This window comes from Mustela nivalis (genome assembly GCF_964662115.1).
Source record: "Mustela nivalis genome assembly, chromosome: 7".
In the NCBI taxonomy this organism is placed as follows: Eukaryota; Metazoa; Chordata; class Mammalia; order Carnivora; family Mustelidae; genus Mustela; species Mustela nivalis.
Window position 1 is genome coordinate 130,173,204 of NC_139026.1, and position 14,778 is coordinate 130,187,981.

General features: G+C 40.0%; 1 protein-coding gene across 24 annotated transcripts in view; it reads left to right on the forward strand.

The window, feature by feature from the left end:
* Positions 1 to 4,650: 4,650 nt before the first annotated feature.
* The window catches only part of MLLT10 (MLLT10 histone lysine methyltransferase DOT1L cofactor), a 236,449-nt gene continuing 226,321 nt past the window's right edge, over positions 4,651 to 14,778 (forward strand). For 7 of the 24 annotated variants that reach the window (XM_082742092.1, XM_082742114.1, XM_082742116.1 and 4 more), the window contains exons 1-3: positions 4,651 to 5,098; positions 5,257 to 5,416; positions 8,686 to 8,765. In XM_082742092.1, the coding sequence (XP_082598218.1) occupies positions 5,257 to 5,416; positions 8,686 to 8,765 (240 nt within the window). In that variant the 5' untranslated portion in view covers positions 4,651 to 5,098. Of the gene's footprint in view, positions 5,125 to 5,256; positions 5,417 to 8,685; positions 8,766 to 14,778 lie in introns of all 24 variants that reach the window. The other 17 variants (XM_082742103.1, XM_082742100.1, XM_082742117.1 and 14 more) reach the window with 5 other exon arrangements.

Consider the following 14,778-nt stretch of genomic DNA (forward strand, 5'->3'; position numbering starts at 1 on the left):
ACCTACATAACCTTATTGTCTTCTATAAACAGACACCTAAAAAGGTCACTTTAATCACACTTTAATTGTAACAGAAATGCATATCTTCAGTGTCAGTAAAAAAATGGGAACGACCTCACACTTCTTACATTATATTGATGATTCTCTGAAAAGTCAGACACTCAGCACCCTTAAGTATTGTTGGATCATGGGAAAAAATAGTCCAACTCTGAAATGTTATTGAGGTTTATTCAATGTGTAGGAAATCTAAAGGTATCTTTTAGATATTATTTTTTTATTGGTAATTACATGGTGTTTTACTCAAAAATGTAAATACAACCAATGTGTATCAATTTTATAGCAGAAGGAGTAGCTCCGAAGCCAAACACAAGATTAACCAAGCCAAACCTTTTAAAGTAAATATTAGGCCTTGATTCTTAAAATTATTTTAAAATTTAGATCATGTAGGATTTAAATTTCAGAATTACCTACCTAAACTTTCCAATTTTTAAGTGTATCTCACAATAATATTAATTGTGATTGGTTCTAGGTGAGAGTCTGTTTTTTAAGAAAATGATGACTTTTACATGAAAAGGTGGTGAACATATGAGGACTACTTAAATATAGGCAATTCTAAACTACCCAGTAAATAAAAACTTCACCAATATTAATTTCAATTATTGAAAATCTTAAAGATTTTTTAAAGAGACCAATTTATCTGAATATTTCTATTATTCATTACTTAAATATTTTAGTTCGGTCGAACATACAAAATAAAGTCTTGCTTTGGAGAATAAGACTCAGATTGCAATGAGCTTTTAAGCACAAGAATCATAGATTAAATGAATATTGTGGGCCTACTACGTGCAAGAGACTTGCTAGGTGGTATGGTGAATTAAAAAAAAGTCACCTGGTAAGATCAACATGCTTCATTAAATGGAATTTCCCCAAAGCCATTATCAGAATATCAATTGAAGACATAATTGAATTGAATACTTTTTAATGAAATTTCTAATAGTACTCCATAATATAGGTGCTGTGTGTGTGTTTGTATCTAGTATAAAGACACAACATCCACTTACTGTGAGATTAATAAAACTAGTTTCAGAAGTACTTCAATATTTTTATCATACTAGCATAAATACACACATGGCTGATAACTTTTCATGTAAAATGCAGGAAACTTTGGGTACCAACTGAGAAAATGAAAATTTTATTCAGGGATTCCTTTATGGAAAAGAAGATATATCTGAAAGTTTGTACAGATCATAAGATACTGTCTTTTTTACATTCTCCAAATTATTTATTTAGAAACAAGATTATAGTTTCTGGTGAGGTTTAGTAGATGAATGAAATCTAATAATTGCTTTTTGTTGTAAAATTTCAGTGTCAATTGCCTTCTCTTTTTAAAACTTTAGTATCAGAGCCAATATAGAATTTTAAACACTTTTAGAGGTCAAGAATCTGAGTTAAGGAAAATGCATTTAGTCTTAACATTATGGAAATATATATCAATTTCTATACCTCATTATAGAAATATACCTCAACAATGGATATAATAGACTAAATACAATATGCACAAACAGAAGGGAAATAAAACTTAATTTTAAAAGTGGGATAAATCCAAGCAATACCAACCTATGAACCAAATTTAGTTTTGAATATTTCTTTCATAGTATCTACTTACAAAAATGATTATTGAAAAGGAAATCCAAAAATTTGGTTCCTAGGTTGAGGGATAAAGAAAATTATAAGAAGATATATTACCCATAAAGAAAAAAAATACAGTTTCCCATTATAGTAGGGTTAGAGGTTACATCATAAAATACTTTACTTGAGTTTTTTGTGGTTTGCCTCAGATGATTAGTTCAGAGAAATAGATGAGCCAGTACTGAAATAGCTGCTGTTATGTGAAAATACTGAGGACAACAGGCTTTTGTTTTGTTCTACAGGTACTAGATACTAGATATGTGTGTGTGTGTGTGTGTGTGTGTATATATATATATATATATATATATATATATATATATATTTGTTTTTCAAAAGGTATTTTGAGAATGAGGGATCAGATTTAAAGGGTAGCATTATTTTAAGACTGAAATTGTCCTTTTCTATGAAGTATTCTATCAATCCCATGGACCTTTTTTCCCCTATTACCATGTATTTTTAAAAACTTACTTGTACTTTAACAATTATGGCAATTTATAAGTTTTATCCATTCTACGATATGAGAATTAGCATATTCAATAATCATATACATGTCTATGTATATGTGTTTCTCTACAGAGATATATCTATAGATAGATAGCTATGTGTGAATGGGTATATATCTCACACAAAGGACAAATATAAGTTGCTCACTACTGTATTTCCTGTATCCAAAACAGTCCCTGCTTCACAGTAAATGTTCAATAAATATTTACTACATGGATAAATAATTAACTGTATATCTGAACTGTTTTATAATGTCTGTTCTCCTTTTCACTTAATATTTTATAGAAATATTTTAAATATTATACTTTTGATATACAAGAAAAGTTCTGTGTCTGGTAGGTGAGTTGAAATTAGAGGGGCCTATTTACACCCATTATATTTTTTCTTATAATTTTCATAACAACATTTAACATGTTAAATATCACTTTTAAATAATTTGACATATTTTGTCAACATTTATATGTACATCTTTAATAAAGTTTCATGCTGTTTTTTATATATAGGCCTGTTCTTATGAAATAGTGTATGTTCTCTATTTTTCTAAATTTTCAAAATTTCTTATGATGTGTTTTATTTTGAAGAGTGTTTACCTATATTTCTTTTATTGTTACACCATAGGATAAAGTACCTATCCTTCTCTACATATAAATTAATTCTTTTATAAGAACTAGGCTCCAATGCATTAAAAATAAAATGAATATATCTTTGAATAATTTAGTGCATTAAGGTTTGACCGCAGTGTTTGGGAAGGGAAGTTTCACATTGATTTTAACTCAAAATTACTCTTCATTGGAAGTCTGAGCCTGAGCAGGAATTGGATGTTGAACTGGTATCCCTTGTAAAAGGGTAAAGATAAAATACACAGTTAAGACACACAATTCAATACAGTTTTGTTTGAAGGTGGTTTTAATTTTACAAATATCAATGGCATTTTAAGAACATAATTATTAGATGTTCAGCAATTTATTAATTGCTGCCATACCCCCAAAAGAATTTGCATGTATAAGTATGTAATCTTTTTGTTATGTTCTCCCAATGACCTAACAGCTAAAAGAGAATTTTCATTTTTGTATGTATCTTTAGTGTACATTTTCCCTTACACTTTTAGTAGATTTCTGTTACTGTAGCTATTTCACTTAGCTTTTAGAATGTTTGAATATATTTGTAACATATGCTTGCATTGTGTAATATCTATTATAATTCTTAAATAGATTTCTAGTAATTAATTTGAAATGGAAAAAACAGCCATGCTACCATTTTTTTTTTTCCTTTATGAGAACATTTGGAATCCTTTTAAAGATTAAAACAGTCACCTTTTGGTGACTGACTGGGAGAACTTGTGTCCGTCTTCCCTTAGCACTGAGTAACTCCATTTTCCAGATCTTTACATTATATTGCTAATTCCTGATAAACAACCATTTTTGTACCCGCACATTATTAACCTAAGCCATTAATTCACCTTGTAAGTATGCCTGTCACTTAAACAATGTATATTCCTATTTCATGCTAAACTTTCATAATTAGACACTTTTTACCTAAAATCAGCCTTGGGCTTACAAGGATACATAGGGGGTAGGGCAACAGTGGAAGATTTTACAGCTCAAAACTGCGTAGTATCTGGCTAATTAATCTATTCAGACAGGCCTAATCCATTTTCTATCTGTGAGGAGTGAGCGCCCATCTTTCTGCCACTGAAATCACCTTAAAAAAATAAGTGACGTTAAAATTTTCAAGAGTAAATTTGGAGTACAGAGCCGGATCAGAAAAATCCTCAATCAAACCTGGACTCTCCTATCTTGTGTTATCATTTGTTGACTGACTAGAACTGGGGTTCCTTTATTCTTTGGTATCATATTACTGCATTTTCCAGATCACCACATTGTATTGCTAATTCTTGATTAACAACCATTTGTACTCCTACACAGCAACCTGAAGGTATCGTTGGTGTTCCTTCTTTCGAGTATTACCCTAACCCAGGCTTTTGACCTTCACTCTGTGATGCACTTTCATTTGTCTTGGGGGCCAATGTGGTCTGTAAATGGGCTGCGGATCTGGTGGCACTTCCACTGCGTGAACTTTGGGTAGAGTCCAGGATGTGAATTTAATGGGTGGAGAAGCTTCGGCAGGACTGTGAAGTTAGTGCGGCCAACTGCAGGAAGCCATGCTTCACTGCACCCTTCTGGGAAGCTGGCATACTTGCCCTACTCTTGCTATCCACCGGCCAGCTCTTGAGGATAAGGTCCGCAGGTAGGTTCTCAATGCAGGCAGATGCTTCAGGGGAGTCAGTACCCTCCAGCTACTCTGACAAAAACCCCTCCCTCCCGGTCTTCAGCAACCTCCTCCCCTCCCTCTCTCTGAGGCCGGTTCAAGACGTGCACGCACAGCCCGCGCGACCGGCGCTGCAGCAGGCGGCCCCAACGTCCCCGCCCCCGCGTGCGCGCCCCCGCGGACTCTCGTAGGCTTGTTCCGGCCTCAGCGCGCCGCCGGCTTCACTCACCCCCACCCCCTAGCACACCTCGGCGGTAGCGAGCGGCGCGGGGGAGGGGAAAGGGCCGGGAGGTAGGCCCGGGCTGCGGGCCGGACGCGGCGGCGCGCACGCAGGCCTTGCTTCTCCCGGGCCTTCTCCCTCACGCCGGCCGCAGGGCGGGCGCGCACGCCGAGTGACGCTCGGAGGAGGAAGCGCAGCCCCCTTCCCCTCCCTGGCTGCCCCTGGCCCAGCGGGAGCCCCCCCAGTGCGCCTGTGCGGAGGCCTACTTGATTATGTGTGCCCTCTCCGGGCTCCAGCGTTAGCGGCCGGGTGGAGGTGGGGAGGAAAGAAGACCAGGAGGAGGAGGAGGCGGAGGAGGCGGTGGAGGGGAGGTGGGGGGAGTCAGCAAGGACATGGCTCCTGACTCCTGTGCGGAACGTGAGTGACTGAGCGGCAAAGCCCGAGTGAGCGAGCGGCCGAGCGGCGGGCGGGGGCCGGGGACGTAGGGAAGGGAGCGGGGGTGCGGGTGGCTCTGCGGGGGGAAGCACTAATTGGCTTGCATGTGTTTTTTAATGGTCCCCCCAACTCCCTCTTAGATGGTCTCTAGCGACCGGCCCGTGTCACTGGAGGACGAGGTCTCCCATAGTATGAAGGAGATGATTGGAGGCTGTTGCGTTTGCTCAGACGAGAGAGGCTGGGCCGAGAACCCGCTGGTTTATTGCGACGGGCACGGCTGCAGCGTCGCGGTGCATCAAGGTAAACACCCAACCGCCCGCCGGGCCGAACCCGGCCTTCTCCCAACCGTCACCGCTTCCCCCACCTTGGCAGCAACTGCCAGTTCCCCTGCCGCCCCTCCCCCCGCCCCGCCCCGCCCCCGCCCCCGCCCCGTTCCGCGGCCCGGGATTGACTCGGAGGGTCCGCGGCGGGGCGGAGGGGGTGTGGGCTGTGCATGTGGGAGAAAGTGCGTGTGGCCTGGACTGTCATGTGATTCTGCGCTCACTCTCTCAAGTGTCATTTGGCCGCCGCCTGCCCCTGGAGCCGGAGCTGGAGACTTAACGAGGGCGGTGGTTGGCGGGGGGGAGCGTAGAGGGGGGTGCTGCAGGTCCGCGGCCTGCGCTCCGGGGGCGGCGGGGGTGGGTGTGCGCCCCTTGGTGGAGTCGCGGTGGCCGTGGGTTTGGTTTTGGAATCGGAAGCCCCTCCCCCTTCTCTGGCTGCTCCCGTCTGCCGCAGTGTGTCTGGAGACTTCCTGTGGCATGGAGTCAGGCTCGGGAATGCCACTCGCTGCGCCGGGGCGGGTCGCGGAGGCAAGGGGGTTGCCTGGGCGCTTTAGATTAGGGAGGGGAGGCGCCGCTGCTGCACCCCAAGCTTTCTGGCGGAGACCCTGCTGCTGCGGACTGGGAGCGTCGTGCGGAGAAGACGGTGGCCTTCCGCTGCCGCGGTCGTGCTGCTGCAGGAGTGGCTTGGCTCAGCTGCCCTGCGCTGGTGGATGAGGCTGTTGAGGCTGCATCTGGCCACTTCCGCAGCTTAAGTGACTGAAGAGAAGAGGAGGTAGTGGTGCGGCCAGTGACTTGGGGAGCTTCTTAGCTTATTTCTGGGTGTTTCCATTCGGTGAGTTTTTTGGATATTACAAAAAAGCCGAGGACACTAGTAAGAGAGTTTTCTGCCCATTAAAATTTCGGACTTTATTTATTACATGTGGTAAGGAAACAACCTACATAATTTTTGGGTGTCTCTTCTATTCGTTCTGTTACTCACCAACCTGCCCTGCTTCCCATTTCTGAATTTGGCATTGAGTGATGCAAATATTTAGTAGTGTATTGGAAAGGATACTATTGAATGAGAGAAAGCCTAAACATAAGGGGCTTAAAGTGCATTCCTTCTAGAATGAAATCTCAGAATAGGTAAGGGATATTTAAGAGATAGTGAATTAAATACCAGAGTGCAGTTATCCTCCTTTGTATTTAGACAAACATCAAAGTTGCACACCTTCCTTCTTTTAAGGAGTGAAAACAATGTTGATATTGATTTTTAAGGTTTTAGGGCTGATATATTAGCGTTTCCATCACAGTGTTCATTGGTGTTTGTGGAGGTATTTCTTAGGAATTGGATTCTGAATTATCAAGTTGGAATAGGTAATGTCATGTCCTACTATAGATAACATTCCTTTAAGCTTCAAGTTTTTTTGACTACAAGTAGTACTTCTGGGTTAATAGAAAAGTTTTTGGACATTGATGCAGTGTTTCTTGCCTGTTAGGACATTTTTACACTGACATGTTTACACATTTTAAGAGGAATTACAAGTTTAGCTTTTGGAGTTTGAAAAATTTGTGCTGATTTTGTATTCTTTTAGTACTTTCCAGTATTTAAAATATTGCAAGCTTTCTCAGAGGAAGCTCATCCAAAAACAGCAGTTGGTTATTAGTGTTCTAGGTTTTTGGGAAAATTGCAACTTTGAGTTAGTTAAATATCAAGTTTCTTAAACTAGAATGAAATTTAGATCTACTAAAATCACTTTTTGGAATATTCACATTGTATTTCTAGAAATTTAGTTTAGAAATAAACTTTTTAAAATAATGGTCTTATTGAAATGTGATCACATACCATACAATTCATCCACTAAAAGTGCACAGTCCACTGGTTTTAGTACACTCACAGAGTTTACATTTAGTTACCGCACAGTTGTAGAACATTTTTTTTTCTTTTTCTCTTTATTTTCTTTTAAGAGGAAGGTTAGAGGGCTACAGAGGGGGAGAGAGAATCAATCCTAAGCAGATTCCATGCCCAGCACTCAGCAGGTGGCCGGACTCATTCTCACAATTCCGAAATCATGACCTGAGCCTAAATCAAGAGTCGAACTCTTAACTGACTGAACCATTCAGGCACCCCAATTTTATTTTATTTTTTAAAATTTTTGTTTCAGAGGTACAGGTCTGTGATTCATAAGTCTTACACAATACGCAGCACTCACTCCAACATATACCCTTCCCATATCTGTCACCCAACCACCCCATCCCTTCCACCCCCGGCACCCCAGTTTTAGTACATTTTCATCAACCTAACAAGAAACCTTGGACCCATTAACAGTTACTCTCCATTTCTTCTCAATTCTCCCAATTCTAGGCAACCAGTGTACATTTCCGTCTATTGAGTTGCTTATTCTGGACAATTTATACAAATGGAAGCATGTCATGTTTAACAATACATTTCATTTTCTTTTCTGCAATATTTGGTGCTTATTTTGACAGGTGATTTGGAAATATTTTCATTAGACATCTCTAAAATGCTTGCTCTTTAAATTGCAGGATATAGGAATGAATGAATTTCTTTCTGAGTTATTCTTTGTAAAAAATCTTTGTGTTAAATTTTACTTAATATTCTCATTATCATAAAATATTAAGTATAATTTGTAATGGTTATGCTTATCTAAAATAACAAAAGGCTGGTCTTTTAATGTTTCTATTAAAATGTCATACAGGGGACGCCTGGGTGGCTCAGTTGGTTAAGCGGCTGCCTTCGGCTCAGGTCATGATCCCAGCGTCCTGGGATCGAGTCCCACGTCGGGCTCCTTGCTCAGCAGGAAGCCTGCTTCTCCCTCTGCCTCTGTCTGCCTGTGCTCACTCTCTCTGACAAAAAAAAAAAAAAAAAGTCATACAGGAGGGTCTGGGTGGCTCAGTCGGTTAAACATCTGCCTTTGGTTCAGGTCATGATCTCAGGGTCCTGGGATTGAGCCCCATGTTGGGCTCCATGCTCAGTGGGGAGCCTGTTTAGCCCTCTTCCCACTACTTGTGCTGTCTCTTTTAATCTGTCTCTCAAATATATAAATAAAATCTTAAACTCCAAAATGTCATGCAGTTTTTATTAGGTGATAACATATGTGGTAAATAATATGTTTTCATTCTTTGAAAAATGGGCATTTTTATGTGAATAGTCTGAGAGGTAATTATTTTAGAGGGCTTTGAAAGAGTATTTATTTTCCATAATATAAAAAATGTTAATATGTTTTAAAATCTTTTATTTCCCAATAGCTTGCTATGGCATTGTTCAAGTACCCACTGGACCATGGTTTTGCAGGAAATGTGAATCTCAGGAGAGAGCAGCCAGAGTGGTAAGAACTGTTTATCAGAAACATTAAAATTCTTAAATGAGTAGCTTAGGATGCCACACACTTACGTTTCAGTTTGAAGGGTTTTCGGTCTTTTGTTCAAATATTGAATTTGGGCCAAATATTGACTTAACAGTTTTAAACCAGTTTTATAAACTGTGAAAAACAAATTGAACCACATAAGTATATGTTGGGGGATACTTTGAATGTATAAAACATAAAGTCATATTTGGGCTTTAGCTCTGTCTGCTGTTGAAGGGTTAAATTGGCGATAGAACATAAGGAAGTTAAGGTGATAATTCTGCTAGGTTCTGTTTAATAAAAAAACACAAGAGTTTAACCACTGTATTCTTTTTACTGTATCTGCATGTGTATAGTTTTAACTTTGAATGCTCAGTGTTTTCAGACATTCAGTCTTTGGCAAAGCAACATAAAAATTTTCCTTTTTTACTTGGTTGGGTATCTTCTTTCTGAACACTTGTAAACTTCTTGTAGTCATGAGGGTGGTATGTTTATTCTTTTTGGCTCAAAGTGTTTTTTTTTTTTTCCAGTTGACGTTTTGGAAATATCAGGGAGAAATAGATTTGATCTTCATTAATCATATAAAAGTATTGCCATTTGCAATATGGTAGTTCCTTCTTTTTGGTATTGACTAGAGGATTTGACAGAGGTAGAAAACAAACATTTCAACTTCCGTTTACATGGTAGCATGGAAGCTTTTGTTTTTGTCTAGGCAGTTTTTGATCAGAAATAGTGGCTAAGTAGCCTGTCTAGGATTGTGAGACTCAGAGCAGTATTCTTTTTTTTAAAAGATTTTACTTATTTATTTGAGAGAGAGAAGGGGGGCGGGTCAGAAGGAGAAACAGACTCCCCACTGAGCAGGGAGCCCAGTATAGAACTTGATCCTGGGACTCCAGGATCCTAACTTGAACTGAAGGCAGTTGCTTAACTAACTGAGCCACTCAGGCATCTCAGAGCAGTATTCTGTTCATATGTTTCATTTGTGTGTGAGAATGCACTGTAGCAGAATTACAGCTATACTGGCATTACGATAATGGGAAATAGTAAGAAGAAGATGAACTCATAAATCTTAGGACTTGATGTATACATAGGTCTTCTTTTTGTTTTTTTCCTCTTTGTAGCATGTTATGGTTTTGGAGTTGGGTCACCAAGCCAAAGAAGTTATTCTTTAATTCATTAGTAAACACTAATTGTAAGGTGAGGCTGTTCCAAGGGATGGCACAGGAGATTCAAGCAAAGCCAGAGAAAGATGAGAAAATAAGAAGGTGGATATGAAGAGGTCAGATAAAGAGGTCTGTGAATGGAGAATGGTAGGAAGCCAGTATTATTTGCCGTAAATGCCTCTTGTTGCCCGTTTTTAATTCCTTTATTTTTTCTGAGGATATGGTCAAGATACCAAGGTGAATTGAGGTAGTAGTTAACTTACAAATACTGAAGAATACATTTTATTTTGGCTTTATTTCTTAGGATGTGGGGGCTATTTGAGGTTTTAAAGAAGAGGTGCAACTTTAATTTCCTATAATGTAGTTATAAAAGAGAAGGTCCTTGGTGAGAAACAAAAACTGATTTTAAGCCCAAATAAGCAGAAAAAGGGCATTTTATGTTTTTAATTTTTTTATTTTAAAAAGATTTTATTTATTGGGGCGCCTGGGTGGCTCAGTGGGTTAAAGCCTCGCCTTCGGCTCAGGTCATGATCCCAGGGTCTTGGGATCGAGCCCCACATCGGGCTCTCTGCTTGGCAGGGAGTCTCCTTCCTCCTCTCTGCCTGCCTCTCTGCCTACTTGTGATCTCTGTCTGTCAAATAAATAAATAAAATCTTAAAAAAAAAAAAAGATTTTATTTATTTATTTTGAGAGAGAATGAGAGAGAGAGAGAGAGCATGGCGGGGGAGGGTCAGCAGACTCCCCACTGAGCTGGGAGCCCAATGCAGGACTCATCCTGGGACTCCAGGGTCATGACCTGAGCGAAAGGCAGTAGCTTAAGTAACTGAGCCACTTAGGAGCCTAGGAAGAGAATCTTTCAAGCAGACTGCCCACTGAGCGAGAAGCCAGCTGAGGGCTCTGTCCCTCAACCCATGACATCATGAACTGAGCTGAAACCAAGAGCTAGACCCTTAACTGAACCACGCAGGTGCCCCAAATTAGTCTTTTTTTTTTTTTTTTTTAAAGTAAATCCTTCCCTTTTGGTAATTATTACTTTGTTTTTTTTAAAAGTAATTTCTATGCCAAGGTGGGGGTTGAGCTCATGACCCAGAGATGAGGAGTCAGTTGCTCTACTGACTGAGTCAGCCAGGTACCCCAAGAATTGAATTAGTCTTAATCTTATTTCTGCTTTTGTGTGTCTGCTTTATTCTTTTCCTTTCTGCAGGTTTTCTCTGCTATAGGCTGTTTACTGTCAGATTCTATGTTAAATGTTCTGTGAAAATTATCTGGTTTAATCATCTTATCAAACCTTGAGGTATTTTGTTGTTCTCATTTTATGGATAAAGACATCATGGTTTAAGAGAAATGCATATCTAGTTGGAGGCTGGGCTGTGATTAAGCTCTCAGCCATCATGTTCTGTATTGCCTCCTATGGTGAAAGTGACTATACTTCAGCTCCTAATATTTTCTGTTTCCAGTTTCAAGAGACTAAATCTCATGCTGAGTCTCATGTTCCTTTGGGTAAAAAAAAAAAAAAACAAAACTGGGTTGACTTGGATAAGGTGCCTAGCGCTGGACCAGCGAGTCATGGCTAGGTAATAGGGTTGCTTAGACACAGAGAGATGTCTTTGGGTTTGGGATAGCTCACTTCTCAGAGAAGGGATTTATGAGCTGATAGTACCTTGGCAGAATAATAAAGTTCTAATTTCAGACAATTAGTTTGGAGTATATAGAATGGATTTGAAGGGGGAGATTAAAAACCGAAAGACTTAGGATGATATTACACTAAAAATGTGAGTAGAAGGAAGGGAGGGAGCGTTTTGAAGGGTGAAATGACAGAAATGGATATTGGTTAAAGGAAGGGAATAATCAGAGATGGTTTTTAGTATCAAGGTTTATCATTAATAGTCATAGAGTAATGGTAATAGAGAAAGGACAGCAAGTCTGATGAATGAAGGAAGTTCTGTTCTGGGCATGTTTGTTTTTGTGCTCGCTTCAGCAGCACATATACTAAAATTGGGCCTGTTGGTTTTGATGATGCTAGGGTTTTTCAGTGGAAATTTAGAATTGAAGTAATGGAATCAAGTTAGAGAGTTGGAGCTGCATAGAAGGAAGACTGGGAACCAAATGACATTATTTTTTTGTTGTTGTTAGAGAAAAGAAAAATGAAGCCAGCTATGGTAAATATCCACACTTGGGGAGAGTAAGAGAACAAGTTACGAAGCATGGAAAATAAACTGTCAGGAGAGGAGAGCCTGCAGTAGTAAGAGTTGGTTTCTCAGGAAGGAATAGTTGATAGTGACATTGCTATAAGGATACTGAAGAACTGAGAAAAGTTTCTGAGACCGCAGTTGTAGTTCCTTTGGGCAGAACTCTCCATTATAGGTACTGAACAGAGTAGAGATTGTAGGATTAGACTGCATATTGAACAAGTGAGGAAAGAGGAGAGTAAAAGTTAGAGATTGAATTTTTTTTTTAAATTTTATTTATTTATTTGACAGAGATCACAAGTAGGCAGAGAGGCAGAAGCAGGCTCCCCGCAGAGCAGAGAGCCCAATGCAGGCCCTGATCCCAGGACCCTGAGATCATGACCGGAGCTGAAGGCAGAGGCTTAACCCACTGAGCCACCCAGGCACTCCGTATTTTGTTGGTTTTTAGGGGAGACTCTTTGTAGGTTGGCACTCATTTTTCAGAAAAAGTACCTGATGGGGCACCAGGTTGTGTCTGCATTAGACTGCGGTCATGATCCCAGGGTCCTGGGATCAAGCTGTGCGTCAGGTTCCCTGCTGGAGAGTATGCCTGCTTCTCCTCTTCTCTCTGCTGCTCCCCCTCCTTGTGCTCTTCTGCTTTGTCAAATAAATAAATAAAATCCTAAAAAAAAAAAAAAGTAACAGCAGTAAGATTGCTTTATTTACCTCAAGTGAACATGTATTTTTGCTGGAGGTTTTTTTTTAAAGGACTTTATTTATTCATTTGAAGGAGAGGGAGAGTGTGCACAAGCAGGGAGAGAGGCAGAGGGAGAGAGAGAAGCAGACTCCCTGCTGAGCAGGGAGCCTGCTATGAGACTTGGACCTGGGGATCATGACCTGAACCAAAGGCAGATGCTTAACCATCTGAGCCACCCAGGTGCCCCAAGCTGAACATTTTTGATTTATCTTTTTTTTTTTTTTAAAGATTTTATGTATTTATTTGACAGAGAGAGATCACAAGTAGGCAGAGAGGCAGGCAGAGAGAGAGGAGGAAGCAGGCTCCCTGCTGAGCAGAGAGCCCGATGTGGGACTCGATCCCAGGACCCTGAGATCATGACCTGAGCCGAAGGCAGCGGCTTAACCCACTGAGCCTCCCAGGCGCCCCGATTTTTGATTTATCTTAACATAAATCACACTCGGGTGGTTAGAGGTTAAACCTCTGATGACTATTTTGTATTTAATGGGTATTTGTTCTTAATTATCTTGGGCTGAAGAGACTTACTGGAAATGTTTATATAACATTTATACATTTATACATACATTTATAACATTTACATACTTTTAATGGGATTAAAGAGGATATGTTAGATTTTAAACATTCTACTTTGAAAACATTGTGAAAGTGGATTGTGCAACAAAATAAAATGGCCAAAAGTCCATTAAGAATTTGCATTATTGGGACGCCTGGGTGGCTTAAGTGTGTTAAGTGGGTTAAGCCTCTGCCTTCGGCTCAGGTCATGTTCTCAGGGTCCTGGGTTCGAGCCCCACATGGGGCTCTCAGTGGGGAGCCTGCTTCCCTTCCTCTCTCTCTGCCTGCCTCTCTTCCTACTGGTGATCTCTCTGTCAAATAAATAAATAAAATCTTAAAAAAAAAATAATTTGCATTATTTAGGTTTTGCTACTCTAGCTCTAGATGAAAAGACTGTTTCTACAGGAGGTGAGATGTAACTTTTTCCTACTGTTCTGCCTCTTTTTATTAGAGTTCTTCCTGGCTTCTTAACATTGTTGGGGAAGAACTGCTAGTGGAATGTGAATCAAGATTTTAGGGATTGACCTAGGGTTGCACATTTTTTTTTAAAAGATTTTATTTGACAGAGAGAGCGACCACAAGCAAGGGGGAGTGGCAGACAGAGGGAGAGGGAGAAGCAGGCTCCCCACCAATGAAGGAGCCCAGTGTGGGGCTTGATCCCAGGACCTCCTGGGATCATGACCTGAGCTGAAGGCAGATGCTTAACTGACTGAGCCACCAGGCTCCTCCACATTTTATTTTTTAATTTTGGCTTAATGAAAATACATAATGCAAAAAAGTTACTATAAATGTGTAAAACCATCTGAACTATATACTTAACTGTATTGTGTATTTATATTTAATTTTATTAAGTAAAATTACGTTAATATGTATGTCATAAATAAGTATGACTATAGGACATAAAATAAATATTCCCTATCCAGAATGAACTAAGGTAGATTTTTCATATTTGCCCCAAATCTTGCCTTTTTAAAATAATAAATAAAAAAATGAAGTTGAAATACTTTTTGTACTCTCCCCAGTCTGAGTTACCTTTTTGGTATCTGTAGGGACCATTTCTTTTTTTTCTTTTTTAAAGATTTATTTATTTATTTGACAGAGAGAAAGAGAGAGAGAGAATGAGAGAGGGAACACAAGCAGGAGGAGTGGGAGAGGGAGAAGCAGGCTTTCCTATGGAGCACGGAGTTGGATGTGGGGCTCCATCCCAGGATTCTGCAATCATGACCCAAGCTGAAGGCAGATGCTTAATGCCTGAGCCACCCAGGCGCCCCTGTTGGGACCATTTCTCTAGTTCTTTTCAGTTTCATTGGGATATAATTGATCTATAACATTGTATAGGTATAATATAGGTATTT